This window comes from Echeneis naucrates, chromosome 23 (genome assembly GCF_900963305.1).
Source record: "Echeneis naucrates chromosome 23, fEcheNa1.1, whole genome shotgun sequence".
In the NCBI taxonomy this organism is placed as follows: domain Eukaryota; kingdom Metazoa; phylum Chordata; class Actinopteri; order Carangiformes; family Echeneidae; genus Echeneis; species Echeneis naucrates.
In genome coordinates this window covers 4965848-4987464 of record NC_042533.1, presented here as the reverse complement: position 1 = coordinate 4987464, position 21617 = coordinate 4965848, and the positions used below count along the sequence as shown (strand labels likewise).

The following is a 21617-nucleotide window of genomic DNA, read 5'->3' as shown; positions in this document are numbered from 1 at the left end:
ATAAAGTTTGTTTTGATAACACCTTTTTTTAAAACTTTAATTCCACATGTTGCAGTGTGACCTTACAACTCATCTTAAGTAAGACAAATCCATATAGAGTTTGAGTCATTTATTCTTTTTTACTATATTGAAAAGCAAAAGCATGTTTCCTGTTTTACTCTAAACGTGTTTTCAAGTGATATTCCTCAAAACCCCCAATGGATTTATGGGAGACTGAGTTCTTTTCTGTCCATCTAAAAAGCCCTTGGTTACTGTTTTGGTTGTTTGTTGCAGAGACAACCAGTATGGCAACAATATTGGCCTCTCAATACACTGAAGTTTAAATCATGAAAAGTGCTTCATAAAAAAAAACAAAACAAAACAAGACTGTAAACTTAACATCTCATTCTATTAGTGCTTTTTAGATGGACCAACAGGACTCAGTACTTGACAAATAAGACATTTAAAGAACCTGAATTATGTCTTACGGGGGGAGACTGAAAACAAGCAGCAATCAAACTGATTATAGGCAAGTCACTTTCCAAATATTTCCATGTACGATTTCCAGCAATTCATGTCAACTGCAAGACTGTTGAAGCCAGTGAACCCTGTGGGGGTAAAGTACATTAGAGGAAGCAAATTAACTTTTAAAAAGGTGGAACATCCATAAAGAAACAACAAAACAAACCTCTGTTATGAAAATGTCAGAAAAGTCTACCCCTTTATAAGCTGAATTATTAAAAAACAAAAAAACAAACATGACAGTTTCAAAGTAAGAAAAGGAGGCGATGTATAGCATTATGCATTTTCACTGAGCTGTCAACAGCAGCCTTTATCCATCCCTGTTTCAAGGCATATTTCTGGTAAAAATAAACAAGTCAGAAATAAAATAAACCTGTTACACAGAACCTATGCAACACGGTGAGAGCGTGATTAAGGTACCAAGAGACCTGTTGCGCCAATTTTGGTTTTGAAGGTAAAAAAAGAAGAGTGTCAGAGGAAGTGTAAATACACTTGGCAGTATGTATGCAATTACAATAAAGCAGAATATAAATACAGCCATGTTTGGCTTAGTGAAAAAACAAACATGCATATCAAAAACCCTTCTACTCAATTCAAATCCCAAGTCTATACAGGTTTAATATAAAGTTTGTTTCACCGACAAGTATTTAAATTAAAGGAAGAGAAAGGATCAGTCTCCTCATTTAACTATTTTTGGATTAAAATTTCCCCCCCCCCATTTTAAATATACCTGATCATCATCATCATCATCAGCTTTTGGTCGAGTCCATGCTCAATTATGAACACTGAGATGGGACACTGATTATCTGGCTCAACATGTCTGAGGGCAAAACAAATGTCCACAGTGGTACAGACTGTGGGGCTGACGTCCGCCTACTGAGTTTGAGGAGATGATAACGGTTTTTGGACAATGTGTTGTACATCAGGATATACAACACACAAGTAAACAGTAAGAACTGAATATCAGAAGCTACCTTTTATTAAGTAGCTTGAACCTGTGATGTCTTTAAAAAAAACAAAAACAAAAACAACAACATCATAAAACAAAAGTTACGTTTGCCATGATACACCAATACACTGCACATAGAGACAAGTGTTTACTCTTGTTTTCTGCACAAGCACTAGTGTGTTTAAGCACTGGGATGTGTGAGGCTTCCGACAGGGAGCTTGCTGGTAAGCGTGGATCCCAAAAAAGTCAAAAAAGATGCTGAAAGGATCAGCGCCTCGGCTGTTAGATTCACTAATAAGACGACAAAAAAAAATAAAAACAGCAGTGCACATTCACTGACTTTTTTGTCCCAACACACATTTTAAACTGTATTACTCACTCACCAACCATAATTCATAGGCACACAGTCATTCACATTCTCTCGCCACTAATGACGCACACATACAACTGGGATCAGGCTGCATACTCAAGATACAGGTCTGAATGTCATTCCAGAAACCCTGATGCACCGCTTCTTGAGTGCAATATCCCGGGTGTTGAGAGAGTTGGTGCCAATCTGAAGAGTCTCACTTCGCTACGGTGCCACCCCCTCACCCGCTGCTGATTGGGATCAGAGAGAGCAACGCTGGATACGGGAAATGGGGAGCTCAGAGGGGGGTGTAGTGGGTGGGATGCGTTTTGGCAGAAGTGGCGGTTTGATATTTGGTCACTGTTTGATTGGGTGTGGTCACGTGCACCGCTGAAGTGTGCTCTGCCCCCCGGGCCCCTTTTCAGTAAAGCCTCTTCTCAAAACTGTGGAGACAAAGAGACATTGGGTAGGAATCAGTTTTTTCCTCAACAAAAAAGTTTGGCCGCTTTCAATTCCAAGCTTTTTTTTTTTTTTTTTTTAAACTACTGTAGCTGCTACTGAAGCAAATAATCATGGGAATTGGAAGGACTAGTACTTTCCTTTCCCTCCTGCAATGTTCCCACAGCTACATTCAGCAGCATTTGCCAATGTCAACAGCAAATAAGAAGATGAAGCATGTAATTTAATAATTAAATCTAATTCAAAAATCCAGTTCTGAATTTGTTTCTGACAATGAAAGATCAAATTATATCCTCTCACTGGAATTACATGTTTCTACTTGTTTGGGTTTTTGCAAGAGCGAACAAAAGTAGAATACTGCAGTTTTCATTAAATACTTAACTTCAGAATTGTAATTCGACCTGCTGCAGTTCATCTGACTGTTATGGCAAGAATCCAAATGCTTGGTTTCTTTTACTTACGAGTGGAGTCCATGAACGCCTCCCTCCACCTGTGCCGACATGGTGCGTTTCTCAAACTTCAACTCTCCAGAGTACATCATGGAACTGATAAAAATGAACGCATTATACAATCTGAACGACATAAAGATCCTCGTCTGTATTATAATTTCATGAAAACACAAAATGCTCACCGGAGGACAGACAGACTCTTTGCACCAATGTCCTGGCAGCCATGCTGGATGCCAGCTATCAGGTATGGTACAAACTTGTGGATGGAGCCCTTGTCCTGGACCGACCCTGACACACCCTGGGCCACCTTGACTTTGTCCCCCTCACTGTGGTTAAGACAAAACAATATTTAAATTCATTCATTTGGATCAGAATAGTTGTGAGAGCTGCACTTGTGTGAAATTTTTGTGGCCTTTAACATACCTAAAATAGCGTTTCTGGCTGCTGGTGCTCTTCTCCATGGCATCCAGGGAGCCCATGCCGCGGTACTTTTTCAGCCTCACACCATCCGAGAAGAAGTACTCTCCTGGAGCCTCAGTGGTTGCTGCTAGCAACGAGCCCATCATCACTGTAGAGGGGAAAAAAAGAATTGACTTTTTTTGTATTACATAACATCACCTGATTGCTGCTGCAATGAACCACTTTTTTTTTTTTTTTTTTTTTTTTGGAGGACTTGTTGGTCTGTGTCACAATCTTGGAAATCTCACCAGTCGACGCTCCAAGTGACAGAGCCTTCACAACGTGGCCCACTGTCTGAATGCCGCCATCAGCAATGACTGGCACACCAAAACGCCTGGCGTACTCTGCTACCTTGTACACAGAGGTCCCCTGGGGCCGCCCACACGCCATGACTGTAGGGCAGAAAACATTATGAAAGAACTGCCATGGGAACAGTTAACACAATACACCTGCTGACGCAAGTGTTGGATCTGGCAGCATCCAAAATAAAAAAAAAAAAAAAAAAAAAAAAAAAAAAAACCCTCGGTCATAACTATGTTTTCAGTTCATGTCTTTTTGTCTAAATCTGCCTCTTCTGTTCTTCTTGGTGTTCATGACCTAGTCTGAGCATGAAAGGCCGGTCCCCATGGCAACCCAGGATGGGGCCTTGGTAGATCACCATGACAACTAGGAGTGGTCTCAAGGTATTTGTTACCACTAGCAACTCATGGCTTTTCCTTCACATTGTAGCTCATACCCAGATAAAAAGAAAAGTGCAGCAAGGATACATTTTTTTGGCTTGTGCCCCCCACTTTCTGTTTATCTGGATTGAAGTCTCATCTGCTTGTTTGGTCACAGGACTAAAAACAGGACTGTGTACCTTCCTGTGTGATGCAGATGGATCCACAGCCCATTCCCACTCTGAGAGCATCCACACCTGCATCGATAAGATTCTTGGCCTGCGCAGCTGTAACCACTGCATGTGGAGGAACACACAACAAACACAACAAAATGAGTGCAAATAAAAGCTCCCAAAAAGCAGGCAGTGCATCAAAGTCCTTCGACCAATGTTTTATTCCAGCCATATGAGCATATTTACAACAGAAGAGCAATAAACTCACCATTTCCTCCCACCACCTGCAATTCTGGATACTTCTGTTTAATATAATTAATCATGTTGATTTGATACACTGAGTTGCCTTGTGAGGAGTCCTAGAAATGAAAAATAAAAAAAAATACATTCTTGGTACATGCAGTGAGAACATATAAAGATGTTTTGTACTCGTATAGGGAAATGAATTGAGTTAAAATATCATCAGTGCTTGAGGATTCTTTTTAGACTCGATACATAAATTCTCTAAACAATCATCCAATTTTGGTCCTGACCTTCTCAAACTTTTTATGGTAGTCTGGCATCAGTGATAAAAACAGAGCAACCACATTTCACCCGTCATTCACCAACACTCACCAGCACAACAACATCTACTCCAGCCTGCACTAACAAGTCCAGTCTGTATTTGTCATCCTCCCTGGTGCCGATGGCAGCGCCACATAGCAGCTGTTTGCGGGAGTCTTTGGAGGCCAGTGGGTAGTCCCTGTTCTTTTTAAGATCTGTCCTGGCAATGATGGCCACAAGCTCGTCATTGTCATTTACAATGGGAAGTTTGCCTGGTTAAAGGGGAAGTGAAAGACGGGTTATTAGACATAAGAGGCCAAACTCCTACTATAGGAAGCTGCTTTTGTGCAATAACATTTTATTAACCTTTTTTACTGCGCTGCAGAATATCATTGGCTTCTTTCAATGTAACACCAGCTGGAGCCACAACCAACTCCTCCCTCTTTGTCATAGCCTAGGAGATCAAGGGCAATGCAAATATAGTCAAATTGACTGAAACAAACCAAAAGACAGAAAGAGAGAAAGAGAAAACACACACCTCCTCCAGAGGCTTCCCATGGTCTTTCTCAGACAGGAAGTCAATGTCTCTTGAGGTGACAATGCCCACCAGTTTGCCACCCATTTTGCCCGTCTCTGTGACAGGAATACCAGAGAACCCATGTCTTACTTTGGCCTCAAACACATCCCCAACTGTGTGGCTTGGACTCATCACAACTGGGTCAGTGATGAATCCCTGCTCAAACCTCTGCAAACCAAACAAAATTCATTATAATTTTAGTTATTTGTTCAAACCAGTAAAATCAGCAAAATTACAAAAATCAAACACCACACCTAAAACATACAATAACAAAATATGGCAAAATGCAAAAAATACCACTGTGAGAGTAGCTAACACCCACACAAAAAAATAAAAAAATAAATAAAAGAAATATATAAGACCTTTTTCTATATATGAAGGATAATCGTTTACCTTGACTTTGCGAACCTCATTGGCTTGAAATTCTGGTGTGCAGTTGTGGTGAATTATGCCAATGCCTCCCATGAGCTATCAAATTCAAAAACATATAAGATTGATTTTAGAAAAATATATATAACAATCAGTCTTCCTGCCTCCACAATATTTCAACAGCTGTGTCTTACCGCCATTGCAATTGCCATGGCTGACTCTGTGACGGTATCCATGGGGGAGGAAATAAGAGGGGTCTTCAGTGTTATCTTCCTGGTCAGCGCTGATGTCAGGTCCTGAGGCACCAAAAGAGAAGGTCCATTTCTGACATTTTACACATGCTCCACCAGGGGGCAGAGTGAACCAGAGGGACATACAGCTCTACTGTTGAGCCTTTAAGTCGATAAATCTTTTAAATCTCTTTCAATCAGACAAAAAGGACTAAACCATTTAAAACAAGACCCCACTGAGGTCAGTTTAAACAGCCATTTATAGGATGAATGCACATTACAAGAGCTGCGTTAATCTTAGATTTGATGTGTTAAGTGTTCATTTGTGATCTGTAATTCATGGCTTACAACACTGGCCTTCCTCTCAGGGACAGAGACCTGACACTGTCTGGAAAGATGGCAACAAGCCACACAGTAATATTTACTGCAGCCACATTTAACTTCTTCTCACCGATTCCCACAACAACAAGTACCAGATTTTTGCTATCTTCACCTGGGGAAGGGTAAATAATGACATTCACTGTTCATGGGAAAATCAGGAGATCCAGGACTTTTCTCCTTATCTGTGACAGACAAACTACAGAGGCTGCTGGTGGTTTTTCTCAGAGGTTCATGAGAAAGTGAGGGGAAAATCACCCAACACCACGTCTCCATTTGTGAGAGCACTTCTGCACCAACCTGCTAAAGTTGGGAAAGCATGTCAAGGATATCACGACCCCAAAGGCTTTCCCATAACAGCTAAAATATACCACAAAACCAGATTTGATCTGGTGAGCTGCTGTGTGAGGACACGAACTGCTACACTCAAAGTTATGACTGAGGCCAAATATGGAAACGTTTGTTATTTAAGCTTGAATAGGCCCACTATCCTGTGGAAAAACTAGGGCAGACTAAGACTCTGTGGAGACAATTAGCCCATGACAAACAGTGAGATGGAGAGGCAGCTCACAGTGAAACTAGCTCTCTAACTCTGAATGAAGGGAGTGAGAGATTGGACATATCAATTAAACTAAAACCCAACGGAAATGGAAAGCAGAAGAGAGGGATTCATCTAAAGCTTAGAGGTGTACGCTCCTGTCATCTGCCAAGAGAGTTGGGTGAGCAACCAACCAGACACAAATGTAAACACAAGGGTGAGGCAGCAGCCGACAGATGACCACGTTGGGCAAAAATAGCAGGGCAAGCAGCACAGGAGAGAATAAATGATGCAGATGGTACATGGGCAAAAACAACCCTATTTTTGTGAGAGCTGCAATAACCAAAATGACGCTCAGGACTTAAGTACAGAGGTTTGTTTAGGTGGGAGGGGTGGGGGGCAGACTGCCGTAATAAGGGTGATGGTTTAGGGAGCCGTTCTGCCAAAAATGGTCTGTCTGCTGAAGTTGCTACACCACATGTTCAACTATTATAAGGGTCAAAATACACCAGAAAGAGTCTACTGACATTTGATGGATGTACAATGTTTTCTGAACTACTAATGGACCTTTAATGCCCTTTTGTCAGCTCAAATATCTGCAACTGTTTGCATACTCACCACTTCATCGGATGTGAAGTCAATGAAGCCAGGTAAAATCAGGAAGTCACTGAAAGACATAGGCAAAATGAAAAATAAACGGCTTATGCTCAGTAGTAAGAAAGTGCTGTGAGGCGTTTAAAAACAAATAATGTAATAAGACTTCCTTGAGTTTAAACCAACGTGAACAACCAACACTTTGTACTGAGTCCTACAAAACATCTCCAAGAAAAGCAGAAAACTAAAAATGGTTTCCGTAAATGATGACTAAGAACGAATTCACAAGAGTAAACTGAAACCAAAAGGTTGCTGCTGAAATTCTTTTTTACATGACTGTAATTGATAAATACGACTGACTAGTCCAACGTTGAAAGAGGAGCTCAGTTAGCCTTCCTTGCTGAGGACTTTAGAATTATATCTTCCTTTTATACTCGTGTCTCTCTGGAATAAAAAAAAAAGTGTTTTCAACCAGGACAACTGGACAATTATAGGCAGTAAAGTTTTTTTGGATACTCTCCTGATGGTTCACAAAATATTGTGGCATAATGGCTGAGTGGAGCTGGGAACGTCTTGGATTTGGCATTTAAAAAAAAAAAAAAAAAAAAAATCTGTAGCTTTTGGCCTGTGTAAAGTGAAAAGGACGAACAAAATGAGTAGGAGAGCAGGAGGGAGACAGAGGAATGCTGTGTTTGTCCTCCAACCAAACTCTGTAAAACTTTGTGGTTTCACAGATGGGTGTGAAATCAGGCAAAAAACAGATGGAGCCATGGAGGAATAAGGGTAGCTTTGTATGCTGTGTACATGTTGGAAGAAACTGGAAGGATAGACATAAAGGTGAGAATACACATGTGCACAATACAGTCCACATGAGAGTGGGAGTTGAGAAAAAAAGGGGATGAGGTCAATTTATTAACATCATCCTATTTTCTGCTCCGCTAAAGGACGGTCTAAAAAAAAAAAAAAAAAAAAACACCTTGACTACAGGGGACGCTGCATGGGAGAAGCACTGCTTGTTTTCCTTAATTTTCAAGAGCCCAAAAACCCACAAACCAACACAGTGACAAACAGGACATTTAGCACACATCTGCTAGCATTTAGCAGCAGCCACAAACCTTAACTGCAGCTCACAGACTGCATCTACTGGCCAAGGGTTGGCTCCATTGAGCTCATTGATCTGGCACTGGACTCTAGAGAAAACACTGGTGTGGTGATGATTATGGTTTTGGATTTGAATGTTATATGCAGACAAATGTATGAAGCTGAACAGGAGTGTTTCACAGTGTTATCTGCGTGCACAAATCACGGTCAGACCTACTCTAGGTGTAGCATAAAATAATCAACAAAACTGTAGCCATATCTGTGGCTCATTTTCTGATTCCCCTAACTACTAAGTGAAAAGGTTGACATGCAGAAAATGTGTGTGTGTGTGTGTGTGTGTGTATAAATAAAAATATATAAAAAGCAGAAACTCTTCCACTGTCATCTGTGTTTCAAGTAACATCTGAAATGCTTGACCAAGAGCTTGGTGATCTTGGTGACTTTCAACCTCAGACCAATCCCACTCACCCTTGTTCCTCCTGCAGTCCACATGATGTCAATTCAGACCATCATGTGCACAACCTTTACTTCGGCCGTGATGCTTTTGATTACAGTGCGGACGCTAATCGATCACATGCAGACACACTCAAACATTGTTAAACTTGCTATTTGATTAGCTACTGCCAAGTTTTGGAGGCAGGATTAGGGCAAATGATTTGATGATCTTCATCTGACAGAATCTTCCAGACGCTTGAATTAGGCACGTCAAAGTATAGTTTTAGCAACCTTCAAGGATGACAATCATGTGATAACCAATGCTTCGTTATTTAATGATCTTTTAGGGAATACTGAGACAACATTTCAACCAACGGCCGTGTCCTGTTAGGGCCTAAAGGAGAGTATACTTTTAAAGTAAAGCATTGTGATGAATCCAGGAGAATGTTTGGTGGAGCAAATGCATGGTAAGAAGAAATGGCATGCTTCTCTTTGCCCAACAACCACTGCAAGTGAGCTGCACAACACTTTGCTTCTTGTTATTCATGATAAAGCAAATTAAAAGCTGATTAAATGGATCAATTATTAAAATAGTTTTAGTATAAATGGATAGTCTCCACAGGGTTCTGCTACCAGGGGAGTGTGACAGTAAGTAAGAGGTTAGAAATTAGTGTTTCATTATTATTTTTACTGAAGCAAAGTGTTTTTAAGAAAGTGCACAAGCTGTTCTGCAATGCATACTGCATTCACAGGAATGATTGTGCACTTTGATGGTTGGTTAAAGTTAGTAATGCCAGTCTGCCCACTGGAAGAAACTGTAACCCCCTTTGACCAGGATTGGGTTAAGTACTACACCAAGCCCTCCATTCATTTTAAGCATTCAAGCACTTCGACTGCACCAGATTGAAATGGTTTCTTTCATTTATAGCACAGTTACTTTAGAAGGTCAGTCATTTGCTTTCCCTATGATTTGACTATTTTGATAGACATAGGATTTTAACAGCACAGTTTCAAAACAGTTTAAAGATGACTGTTCTACTCACTTGTAAGTCAACCCATCTCCGTTAGAGCATAGCTCTTCAGCCGTTTGACCATCGGCAGATCTGCTGGTTCAAAATGTGTTGGCCATTACAAAGCACTGGTGTGTACACGTTCCCCACCATTGCGCGTAAGTGAGGTTTTAAAATTAGGACACCTTATTTTCTTATTAATTTTTTTTATGTTTATATTGCTTCACTGAGAATCCTTAAAGGACAAAACCAAAGTATATGGTGCAGGGAAACTTACTTATATGTAAGGCCATCTGCAATAGCGAAGAGCTGCTGAGCCGAGAGCCCATCTTCGGGTATGTAGCCTGTACCACCGCTGATTAGGTAGTCCGCCATGCTGCCGAATGATAAAAACAGAAGCAACTTCATTCAGCTGTGCAGCCTCAATCAGATGAGGATGTTTATCTACAGACATGTAAGGTGCAACAACACAAGACATCCTTTCTGCAGGCAGAGCTTCAGTGACCCAACAGGAAGACATTACCATAGCAACATCAACATCCCTCTTCCAGACTGAGGTCAATGTACGCCTGCGTGGCAGGTGCACTATGCAACTGCTTCCTATACTGGTGAAAACAGCATCAATGACCCTGAGATAAACTCTCAGTCCTGATCTGAAAATATAACATCATCCATTAAATATTAACATTAAAGCAAATAAAAAGATCACTGGCTGCTATAATAATCGAGCATAGACCACTGAAATCCTACCGTGATGCTTGTACTCAAAACCCCAAAAATATGAAACCATTATCTGATATATTTATAGGAGGCAAATGACAACAGTGCAGCAGACCTCACACGACCGGGTGACCCACTAACATTTATCTGGACAATGCAGGCCGCTTTCGTTTTCAGGCGAAAGGAGGGGGGGGGGGGGGGGCTATTTATAGCATTAATGAAACACTGTTCTACCAGAGCAACGTCTCTAAAATGTATTTACCAGGACTACTGGCCCAGTAACCTACATTACAACATCAGTCTCCAGCATCAGTTCTCTGTTTGCTCTGCACAGCCGGAGGAAAAAAAAAAAAAAAAAAAAAACGACACATGCCAATTCAGACCGTCCATGCTGCCGATCATCCCTGCTACATTTTCCGTGTTAGCAGCCCCCCCTCAGGTAGAAACTGAGCTCCATGTATCACAAAGACCACACCTGACAGCACTTTGGTTTGGGTCATTTCAGATACAGTTATCCTTCGAATGACTAATGCGGAAATAACAGGTGAGCTAACATTAAATGCTTAAAAAAATCTTGACAATAAATAACAATTGGGTTTCATATGCACGCCGAGTTGAAGAGCAGCTCCCATTGTATAATAAAAGATATGACACATTGCTCTATCACGTATAACACAATATTTGTAAGAGCGGAAACATTGATTTAGCATAATTTTAAAGGGAGTTTGGTGCTGCATTAAGCAGCGCGTGATTTAAAGCCCCGATCGTTTAATCCGCTGATAATAAACATTTACCATTTTCAGGGAAACACAAAAGAGGTGGTGCCACTTAAAGCTAAAACTAAGGTAACCTTCAATAGGAGTCATTAAAGTTAGATTAAGTGGGACAACACGTTTATAGTTAAGCCATACGAATCTCCCATTAAAAATGTTTCACAAAGAAACCATGGCAACGCGATCTTACTCTATTAATGATGGTGATACTACGTTAGCTAATGGTTAGCAGGGGGGCTGCAAACACAGAAACAACCAGCTGGCACTTTACCAACACTGAGAAATTAAGACCTGCATCACGATTTGACACAAAATAATTACATTTCTCCAACACACAGCAGTCACTTTGGTGTAACAGCGTTCAGTTAAACGTGGCAGCAATTAGCTAATAGCTGTGTGTGCAACTGGATAAGCTCTATTCAGATAACAACACTGTAAAGCTGTCACTTATTGTGTCTGAAATGTGAGCTTTCTGGCAGCAGAGCAGACCTGAGCCGAGGACAGACTACGTTTGACTTGCAGACATGTGGGAGCAGCCATTAGCATTTAGCATTAGCAGCGTGGCTGTGGAGGTTTAGCCCAGTAAAAAAAAAAACAAACAAACAAAAAAAAAAACGCTCCAGACAAAGTAAAGCTATTCTGTCTATTAACGGGTTAAAAAACAGGTCAGAAAGACTTTTTAAAACCCTAGACCCCCCCTCCCACACTCCATGGACCCCGACATCTCCTCCTATGGGGAGACACGTTAGCTGAAGCCGCCTTGTGTGAGGGAGCTGCTGATGCCCGCGTCGGCTAAACGGAGCCAACTTTCCCGGAGCGGAGCGGCAAAAGTCTGCGCTGGAGGCAAAAAAAAAAAAAAAAAAAAGGGTGGAGGCTCAGATTCCGTTTACCTCGAAGGAAACACGAGGAGAAACGATGAGTCTTTCTGCGGCTCCAATGTGTCAAAGTGCAGGTCTGCATTAAAGTGAAGCTGAAGCGATTGGCCGTCGCAGACGGTGCGTGTTGGTGTTATGTAGCGGCGGCGTCACATCCCCTCTCCCCCCCTCCTCCCCACACAGAGGCGTGTTTAACCCTCCGCTACGAAGAAATGCAGGAAGGAGGACGGCAGAAAAAGATGATTAATCCGTCAGTCTGCTGTCAGGGAGCAATGCATCGTTAAGCAACGCCAGAAAGCTGCGCCTACTTTTATGTGCATTGTTTTTAAACATCGCACTTCTTCGGTGTCCATTTACTCTTATTCTTCTATTTCATACCTTTACACACCCGCCACATTTCAAACGGGAACTAGTTTTACTCCAGTCTCTAAAAGTCACGTTTTATATCGAGCCTTTACATACAATTTTGTTTTCTATATTCATTCATATATTCTGTATTCTTTCTCTCACATGTTCGATGCTAATTTCCCCACTGAGGAACTAATAACGGATTATCTGATCTAATCTAATCTGAAAATCCACTTCCTAAAATATTACTATGCATTGCGATAGACAAATTTTTCTGGACTGCCCTTACACTTTAAAAATGACTGAATGAACTGAATATTTCCTTTCAGTGCTTTCAGTTTCAACAGGTTTTTGAAGGTTTGCATTTTTTGCGTAATGACAAATCTTCAAAGCCGTAAATATCCATAGACTCGTACTGTTGACACTGCAGGACTTGGCAGACAGGTTGTGGGTGTGGATGCCATGTGGTTAAGCAATATGGACACATTGAGTTCGTTTCCAAAAGTCAAAATACCTTCATCTTCTTTGACCTAAAGAAGTGTCCTGCATTTTAGCAGCACCGCCTGAATTATGGTCACATGTATTTGTTTTTTAATTGGATTAAGCGAACTCAAAAGCCAGAGCCGACCACGTTTTCTTCACATGATACCATTTGGAGGAAGTATTCATGCACTGGTTACAACAGAATTCAACAAATATCAGAGAATCGCAGTCCCTGACAGAAACTCAGAGTCTCTGTCTCACAGATGATTGTACGATTTGTCAGTGTTTATTTTCACCTCCTCAAATCAAACAATGGCAATTTGAGAACATTGTTTAGGGATGCAAATCTCTACAAATTAAAAACAGAGCTGTCCTTCAGAGGGTAAGGACTATGAGCCAAGCTCATAATCCCTACCTTAAGGGAGTTAGACCTGATCCGCTGTATTTAGTGTGTTGTCATCTGGCAGGCAGTGGGACACAGGAGCATGTTTATTTAAGATGAACTAGCAGGTCATTTTCTACAAATAAACTGAGATTTTCATTTAGTGCTATTCATGGGGCCAGGTCATTTAGTGTGAAGAGTTATGAAGAGTTGTATAGTCATCATTTCTTGTCATGATGCATTCATTTCAGATATCATAAACACAAAAGAGGAGCAAGAAGTCTTCCCTGGTACCTGGTACGCTTCACAGTCCTCCCTTTTCTGTGGTAATCGTAGGTGAGAGACATTAGAGACCTGTGAGGGTGACTCAGGGGAATCTGTTTCTCACTTTGTGTTTGTATCAAATTAAATGCGGGTCATTACAGTTATGGGTAACTATTCTGAGCAGTTGACTCAGCCCTGTTTACCCGCCCCGCAGCATGTCGCTCTCTCCTGCCCTGGAAATGTTTGTATATGCAAGGGGCAGAGGAGCTGTGATAAAAATAGGACTGACAACGTAGGCTCTCTGTTTTTTTGGCATCTATTCATAAGACCAAATGTTTATCTACAGGGCATTTCAAACAAGTGAAATATAAAGAGTGTCACTCAGACTAAAAGGTTTAGCCACAAGTGCATTTGCAAACAGCTCCAAATGTACGTATGTGTGGATGTAAACTGATCTGATGGCATGAAAGCAATTTACATGAGCAGCCTTGTGAAGTCACAGCCAGTAAAAGCATGAGAGTGATTTCACGCCATCATTGTTCTTTTACCATGGGTGGTCAAATTATTATGGCATTCTATTTGTGAAAACCCATTTTAAGACATGATTGCCATTGCCACTTTTTTGTAATACAGATCCTCTTGCTGTAATTTCTGAAAGTTTTTCTGCACAGCTCTCAGCATGGCTGGCAAAAGATTAATTTGGCAGCAGGCACTTTTGCAACAACAAACAGCTTAAAAAAAAAATTCTCGTTAATTCAACGAAAGCAATGTAACGAACTGACAAGTTTTAAAATTGTTTTAAGTAGAGTTACGACCTGAAAGCGACTCACTCTTACTACAGTTCCCCACTGACTCACCTCTCTGGGGCAAGACCAGCCTGGATACGTGTGGCATTGTAACGCTGAGCAGCGGTTTCATGTCCGTGGCCATGTGAGGTTTGCCGTACATACTGTTCAACTTCTCCGGATCCAACATTGGTGTGCGATGGCTGAGTGTCCCCAACAATTCTTCGATAATCCACCTGCTGACTCTCCCTCACACCTTCTGCACCAAAATGCTCATAACCATAGCCCTCCATTGTCTGTCCAAGGTCAGGCTCCAAGTCCAGTGGCCCTTTAGCCTTGCTGTGCAACCTTTCAACACTTTCTTGTTTTTAAACAGAAAGTACAAAGTCAGACAAGCTACCCAACAGCTGCAAGTTACAATTGCTACAGAACCGTAGAGACACTGCTTCTTTTTTTCTAAAACCTTGAAATTACCTGAACTTAATAACCAAAGTTTACTAAAAGTTTGAAAGTTACATTTTATAATACAAATGCAAACTCAACATTTGTTTCCAATGTTCTTATTTGTAATCTAGTGCCTCCCCTGTTGACTCTGTAGGTGACTTCCAGACAAGATACCGAGCTGAAGAGCTGATCCAACAGAGAGCAAAACAGAAAAAAAAAAAAAAAAGACAGTGTCAGGCGACTCCGTCTGCTCCTGCATGGGATGCACCTGCCTACAAATAGGCATCAGCCACTCTAGGCGTGCCAATAGGGGGCGTCACCTAGGAGATTCTCCCACCGAGAGGGTGTTGCTGTGGAAATGATGCCAGCAGCAAAGTGTTGTCGTGGAGAGGCTGTTGTGCTGATGTCTTTGATAACCATGGAGGGGAATGGAAAGGGAGAGCTCTGCACTGTACCTATTTGTGGGATAAAGCACCCATTGCCCTGAGCGTTACTCTGCGAGTTGAATGGGATGAGTGGTGCCGTACTGCTGAGTGCTCTATGGAGCTTTGCCTACATCTTGCTCCCCCTCTATGCATATGTAAATCCTGCTTTCTATCACTGGCTGCAAGTCACTTTCACAAAGAGGATTTCAGAATTAGAATGAACAGGAGAGCAGCACGTTTTAGAGCTCGAACATCCAGATCATCACTCTGGTGCACTACTTTTTATTTGTTGCAGCGAGCTCTACTAAAATCACCTACACACAAGACACAGGGATTTCCTGAAGGCACTGAATTGGACACAGTTTTTATAACTCTACGCTTGATTTTTTTTATTGCTTTTTATGCCATGTGCACACCTCAAAGTAAAACCACTCCACCTCTTACAGACATCAGAGATCAAAGTTTGATCCAAGTTGCACTTTTACACTGTCGAGGAATATTGGCAACAGCGTCACTAGTGCACAATCATGTCAAATTGTTTTCAAATTCATTTATTCATTGTCTGGATGCAAGTGTTTACACACAGCACAGACGCTCCCACATGTAAAATTAGGTCTTTATTTTTCTTTACATGAGATTAATAATGTACATGAATGCCTTCATCACAGGTTCATCAATTTAAGAGGATTCCCATGCACATGCATGCATACACACATTTGGGGCATCACTCTTCTCGAAGGGATCACCTCCAGGTGACTGACTGACTGTGACAGCTGGTGAGACGTTAAGATGGAAAATCCTCTTAGTCTGTCCTCTAAAGCTCTGTTAAGTTCCCCACTTACAACTCCCATTCAACAGTATGGCATGGTATTGGAAACAGCTCACCCACAGAATGCAGATAACTAATCAGGAAATGGACTTTGAGGTTCATGGATATGGCATCTAAATTTAATAGCCTGGTGTGGTGATGCCACCATGTATGCGGCCTTTAAAATCATCTGTGACATTTCAGGGCTAGTGTCACATGCAGGAGGGACAAAGGGAAGCCACTCTAAATTTCACATCGCCTATCCTCAGGTTTGTGCGTGCTCCCTCCTCATTAAATGCTTAATCATAATGCCTGTCATGTGCACTGTGTCGGTAGTCATGTACTGCCGAGACAAATCAGAGTCATAAGGTTTACCACACGAAAAACGTGTCCTAACAAAAGGACACTTCTTGTTGATAAGAGGGTTTGTTGTCATTCATTTTATTTCACACTACTGTACATCGATAGAGAAGAAACCACTTTTTTTGTAAACACTGTTTAAGGTGACCAGGGGTGAGATTGAAAGTGAAATATTGTTATACGCTGTGCTTTATCATTATACTTGAGTTTTGTTTTGACTGTAATTGCTATGGTTGTACTTTGTAAAGTGATTACTGACTGCAGCCGATAAAAACAGCTGCATCATGAACTTTGTGGCTCTGCCAAAAGGTTTATAAAGATCGAGAGAGTCAAGGGACAGACTGAGCTGCCCTGTGGCAAGAATTTGCATTTGGGCGACTGCCACCTCCTTCGTTTTGTGTAGATGTGCATTCAACATCCGGTAAAAAAAAAAAAAAAGCACACAGGACCAAAAACTGCAGCTATAGTATATTTCCTATACTCAAATACTTGTGGGGACTGGATTTGGGACAACTGTGTTTAGGAAAATGCACAACATTTACATAATCTACTTAAACTAAAAAACTTTCACTACCAATCCCTAATCAATCGGAGTAGTTGCTTGCTTTGCCTGGTCGGTACAAATTAGGAATGTGCTGAGTGTTTGACAGGAGAGGATGTTTTAACAGAACAAATCTCTCAGGTTGTTTTAGCATCTCGAGTTTCTGAAGTTATACCAAAAAGCCAATGTAACTTGGCCTCTGCTGCATCAATTTTGTTCATGTTTGTAAGTCTCTCTCCAGCACTTTTATACAGATAGATGTACAGGGACAATGTAAAGTGCCCCAGGGAAATAACAAGAAAGTGCTCATTGCACAAGCCAGATAATAAACAAACACGCACTCAATGACCAGCAACACAGAAACTCACAAAATAAAAGTCTATCCAATTTAGAGACAAGTTAAAATGTAAAATTGCCATTAACCAAATCAGGATTAAATATCCTGACATTTTACGATTTCTCCCTCCATTCTAAGTCAAAAATGAATCTGAAACAACAGCGAAATGCTGTCAGTACTTTTGTTCTGTCATAGTATTGCCTGTATGTCATATCATGTTTGTTTTTTTATATATACACTATTATTTCATATCATCTCGTGCCAGCTCATGCCGTGTGATTTTATGTCATGTTACGCCATGTCAGGTTTGTCTTGCACACAATTTCACTTATTAAAACAAGAGAAGCTCAAGTTACTCCAATTTCTTGGGCAATGGCTGATCAGCAAGCAGAATTCCCAGCTGCTGGAACTGGTTCTACCAAATGAACACAGTCAGTTCTGATGGTATCAATATCATCTGAATTTTTGCTGCCATTACATGCCAAAGTGGGAAGAGGCCAGTTATGAGTGCAACACAGCAAAACAAAACATGATATATGAACAGAACAGTCCCAACTGAGCCTGACTGCTGAACTGTCATGTACTGCCATCTGGTGGCTACAATGTTTTAATGCACCCACCTCCTCATCATCATACTGATGATTCACTGCCATGTCCTTTGTCAGTTCTTGCAGAAGGAAAATAGTTTAATCTGAGTCAGTCGTGCAAATCACTATAATGTGCAAATGACTTCACTTTTAATGATCTGCGACAAAGAGTTTCCTCTGACTCACAGTCTTTTTGCTGTCTATTTTTTTTTTTGACAGATGCAGCCTTCCTATCTATGATGACGACCATGATGAAATCTAAAGATATACAGAAAAGGGGTCAGCTGTCCGAACTCTGAAAATAAAAACAAAAGAGCTGAATGTGTATGTGTGGTCATGTTTTATTGTCTTTATGGGGTCAAAACCTGAAGCAAAATATACTTGTGGTGTGATAGCTTTGGGAGAGCCAAAGTGCTTTAGGAGTCATATTTAGCTTTAGGGTTAGATATAAGCTTAGGCTACAGTCAGTGCCAATTTCAGGGTTAGGCATTCACTTATAATTACTAAGGTGACAATAACAACAAATACAGTCAAATTATCTGCAAAGAGATTTTGGACAAGTAATCCAAACTAATGGCTGCATTCCAGTTACAGTTTTGGCAGTAGGTGAAAAGGGCTGTGAGTCAGTAAAGCCCCGGAGCTCCAGTCTCCAGAAGCTGCTTACTCAACTCCAAGCTTCGTTTTCTTAAGTCTGGAAATTATTTAATTAAATAATTGAGGTTCTGGAGAAGAGCACTCCTGCTATCAGTCACCACACAGTAAAATGTATTTGTGATGTCTCAGTTCAGTTTTGTCAGCGTAATTATCCTGCAATAATTTACTGTCATATTATTTTAAAAGTTTAAACCGTGCCATATTTTAATCTAATCTAATCTGCAAACCCCAAACTGGTTGGTTATATACTTTTACCCTCTGGAAAAGAGTCAGTGCTGAGTTTACTCCAGCCAACTCCCAGAAGAAATTAGGTCATGACTGCTTTCTGATAAAAATACAGCTGTGTATTTTGCTGCACGTGTTTTCCGTACTGTGGGAGTTTCCTGAGCAAAAATATGGAATCTCCAGAGAATTTGATAAGAATGGGATTCCCAAAATATAATCCCTTTATTTTTCTAAAGATGGGGAGGTCTGAATGAGACAGTTTATGAGTGAGCAATTGTATCTTGGTGAAATGAAAGCATGACTGTACTACCATGATGATCGCTCACTAAGATGTGAGTCAGAGACAACATGGCCTTTATTTCTAAATGTTAACACAACAGTTGTCTTCAAATGAGGAAGTGAGTTTTAGTGTGTGGCGCTGAAACCGTTAGAGAAAGATTTCTCAAGGGATCTATATGACAAAAAGCAAAAAAAAAAAAACTAAGCAAAACAATAAAATCATGTATTTAGACATATTTTATCCCCAGAGGATGAATCCTGCTGACTCTTTCAGCCCAACATCACCATTAGGGTTTGTAGTTTTAGGGTAAAATATCTCAACAATTACTGCAGAGTTTGTCATGAAATACAGCAGAAACCCTCGTGTTCACCTCGAGATTACAGAACAATACTGCTCTCTTCTGCTTTCAGTTGAAGCTGAACTCATTTTCCTCATGTCAGGAATGATACAGTTAAATTGCTTGTGGTTTTTTTTTTTTTTTTTTAAATTGTGCTACGGTAGTAAAAGTTAATGTTGTGTCGCCTTCAGCCTAAAGCTGAGATGATGAGTAAGAGGAGCAGTCTTTGTCTTCAGATTCATCTGATGTGGACATAAGGCGGATCACTTGAGGACACTCATCAGACCACAAAGACTTCCCTCTAAAGCTACACAATGTCTAACACAGTTTCATCACTCTCCATTAGACCGGTGAGCGGTCATTGGAGTTCCCCTTAACCACTGCATATCTCCATTTTGTCAGCAGGTCAAAATTTTAATGTCACCACAGCTTTTCATGTCTAAATACTGGCAAACCTGGTGCCTTCTAGTTTAACCATTAGAGACTGTCCTGTTCAGCTCAGGTGTTGAACTTGGTTAACACGGTTTAAACAGGTGTGGTGAATTCATACTTTTGAGAATATGATGATGATTCAATACAACCTAACAACAGTATTAGATTTAAATATTAAGAAGTTGGTGTCATGTCCTCAGATTTTTACTCAAACTTTCAGTGGATGTGATGCTTTTAGCAAGAATTTTCTTACTTCATAATCCTGACGTTAACTTTCTGAGGAACTTTCGTTTTCTATTTTACTCTAAATTAAATTTTGACCAGATACACACACAACCATATCAGTAAACATACTCATGCTAATAAAATTGAGTATTCAAAGAGAAATATCACAGTTAATGAGGTGAAAAGAGCGCATGAGTGGAGATCCCTGAAAGGCTTTCAGGCTCGATTACAGACAGGAAATGCTTTTGTTTTGTTTTTTTAGATATGATGTCACTGTTACATCACAGCTGTGGAGGGAGAGAGAGAGAGCGAGAGAGGAAGACATAAAGACAGACAGATTGTCTGCCTCGTAAACCAGAAGCTTACCGAGCCGAACATCTCCAGGTCTCACCGGAGCCGACACGTTTGTCGGAAACGGCTCCAGAGAAGACGCAGCTCGAACACAAAAGGCTGAGGTGAGTCCAGAGCGAATAATGCTGAATGCTTTCTGTCCTTCAGAGCCAAAACCGGCCGCAGTTGATGCTTTTCTGCTTTTCTGGTTTCGGTAAAGCCATGTGCTGTGCTGCCTTCAGGTTCGCCTCTCAGGCACTGGAGTTTAGACTTTTTAACCAACTTTCCGTGAATGTGTCAGCACAGGGAAGTGGAAAATGTACTTCAACGACACCTCTGGTCTTCACTGGCTCTCAACTCTGTCGTGAATATTTGAAAATGAAATGGCAATTAGTCCCATTAATCACCTTTGACCATGGCGTGCGTGCGTGCGCGCACCTCTGGTGTCAAAACCTGAATGTTTCCAGCAGCGTCGGACTGACTGGACTTCCATTTTAGCAGCAGTTTTAGATGCCTCGCCATGTACCACAGGTTCCCCTTGTCTTAGACAGTCGTGCATTTCTCTGGGAAATTCCCACTGGGCCCCGGTTTCACTTGATTCTCTGCCTCTCACTGGAATGCATTTTTATGCCTGTTGTGATACTTTCTTATTCACAGCCGGGTAGCATTGATGTTAAAAGTTTTAAGACAGGTTCTCAGATTTCTGCCTGTATTCAAATCCAATAATTTTATTTCCCCCTCCCTGCAGCCAGTTCTCCTTTTCCCATCGGAGCCATGGTGGCAGCAGTACTAAAGTTGTATTTCATCGGGACGGCGCTGACTATCCTTGCAGTCCTTTTTGGATTTGCAGACTCTTTTGGTGGTCTGATGTATGCCCAGGACCGTGACTATGTGTTGTACCTGGATCACCAGACACAGCCAGAACTCCCTCCAAGCATTCACCAGAGACGGCCGTCCGTGACTAAAAACATTGGCTCATAGTGGAGGTGTCGTGGCTGCTGCAACCAATGTCTGCTGGATGGACATGTTGGAACATTTTTGCAAGGATCATGAGACTGTGAAACTTTATTTATTGTTTGCCAAGTTGCAGCATGGTTGTGTTCTTTGCAAAACCTCTGTACAAAGATTTCTTTTTGATACTGATGCCTAAGGCCACGTCTCTGTTAGCTGCACTTTGTATCACCTGCTGTCAGTCCCCCGTGGCAGCTAATTCGCCTCAGAAGATCCAT

General features: G+C 41.1%; 1 protein-coding gene across 7 annotated transcripts; it reads right to left on the bottom strand.

The window, feature by feature from the left end:
- Positions 1 to 94: 94 nt before the first annotated feature.
- Positions 95 to 20594, bottom strand: LOC115036686 (inosine-5'-monophosphate dehydrogenase 1b). 7 transcript variants are annotated; one of them, XM_029494976.1, is made up of 16 exons: positions 20425 to 20594; positions 10051 to 10149; positions 9807 to 9869; positions 7252 to 7300; positions 5682 to 5783; positions 5512 to 5586; positions 5080 to 5286; positions 4908 to 4995; positions 4614 to 4813; positions 4267 to 4357; positions 4026 to 4121; positions 3415 to 3558; positions 3131 to 3275; positions 2890 to 3033; positions 2720 to 2803; positions 95 to 2242 (listed from the first exon to the last, which is right to left on the bottom strand). In XM_029494976.1, exons 2-16 carry the CDS (start codon positions 10146 to 10148, stop codon positions 2221 to 2223), a joined length of 1608 nt encoding a protein of 535 aa, XP_029350836.1. In that variant the 5' UTR covers position 10149; positions 20425 to 20594; the 3' UTR covers positions 95 to 2220. The 7 variants fall into 7 exon arrangements, with proteins under 7 accessions (XP_029350836.1, XP_029350831.1, XP_029350832.1 ...); XM_029494971.1 differs by lacking the exon at positions 20425 to 20594 and adding an exon at positions 14476 to 14860; XM_029494972.1 differs by lacking the exon at positions 20425 to 20594 and adding an exon at positions 14476 to 14860 and having other exon boundaries at positions 9807 to 9866.
- Between the last annotated feature and the right edge of the window lie 1023 nt (positions 20595 to 21617).

Excerpts from the sequence above, each read along its gene's own strand:
- LOC115036686 (XM_029494971.1), bottom strand. The coding sequence starts at position 14,696 with ATGGAGGGCTATGGTTATGAGCATTTTGGTGCAGAAGGTGTGAGGGAG. Across the intron at positions 4,814-4,907 it reads TCTGCAGCGCAGTAAAAAAG|GCAAACTTCCCATTGTAAAT; the intron begins GTTAATAAAATG and ends CCCTTTAACCAG. Across the intron at positions 2,804-2,889 it reads AAGAGTCTGTCTGTCCTCCG|TTCCATGATGTACTCTGGAG; the intron begins GTGAGCATTTTG and ends CATTTTTATCAG.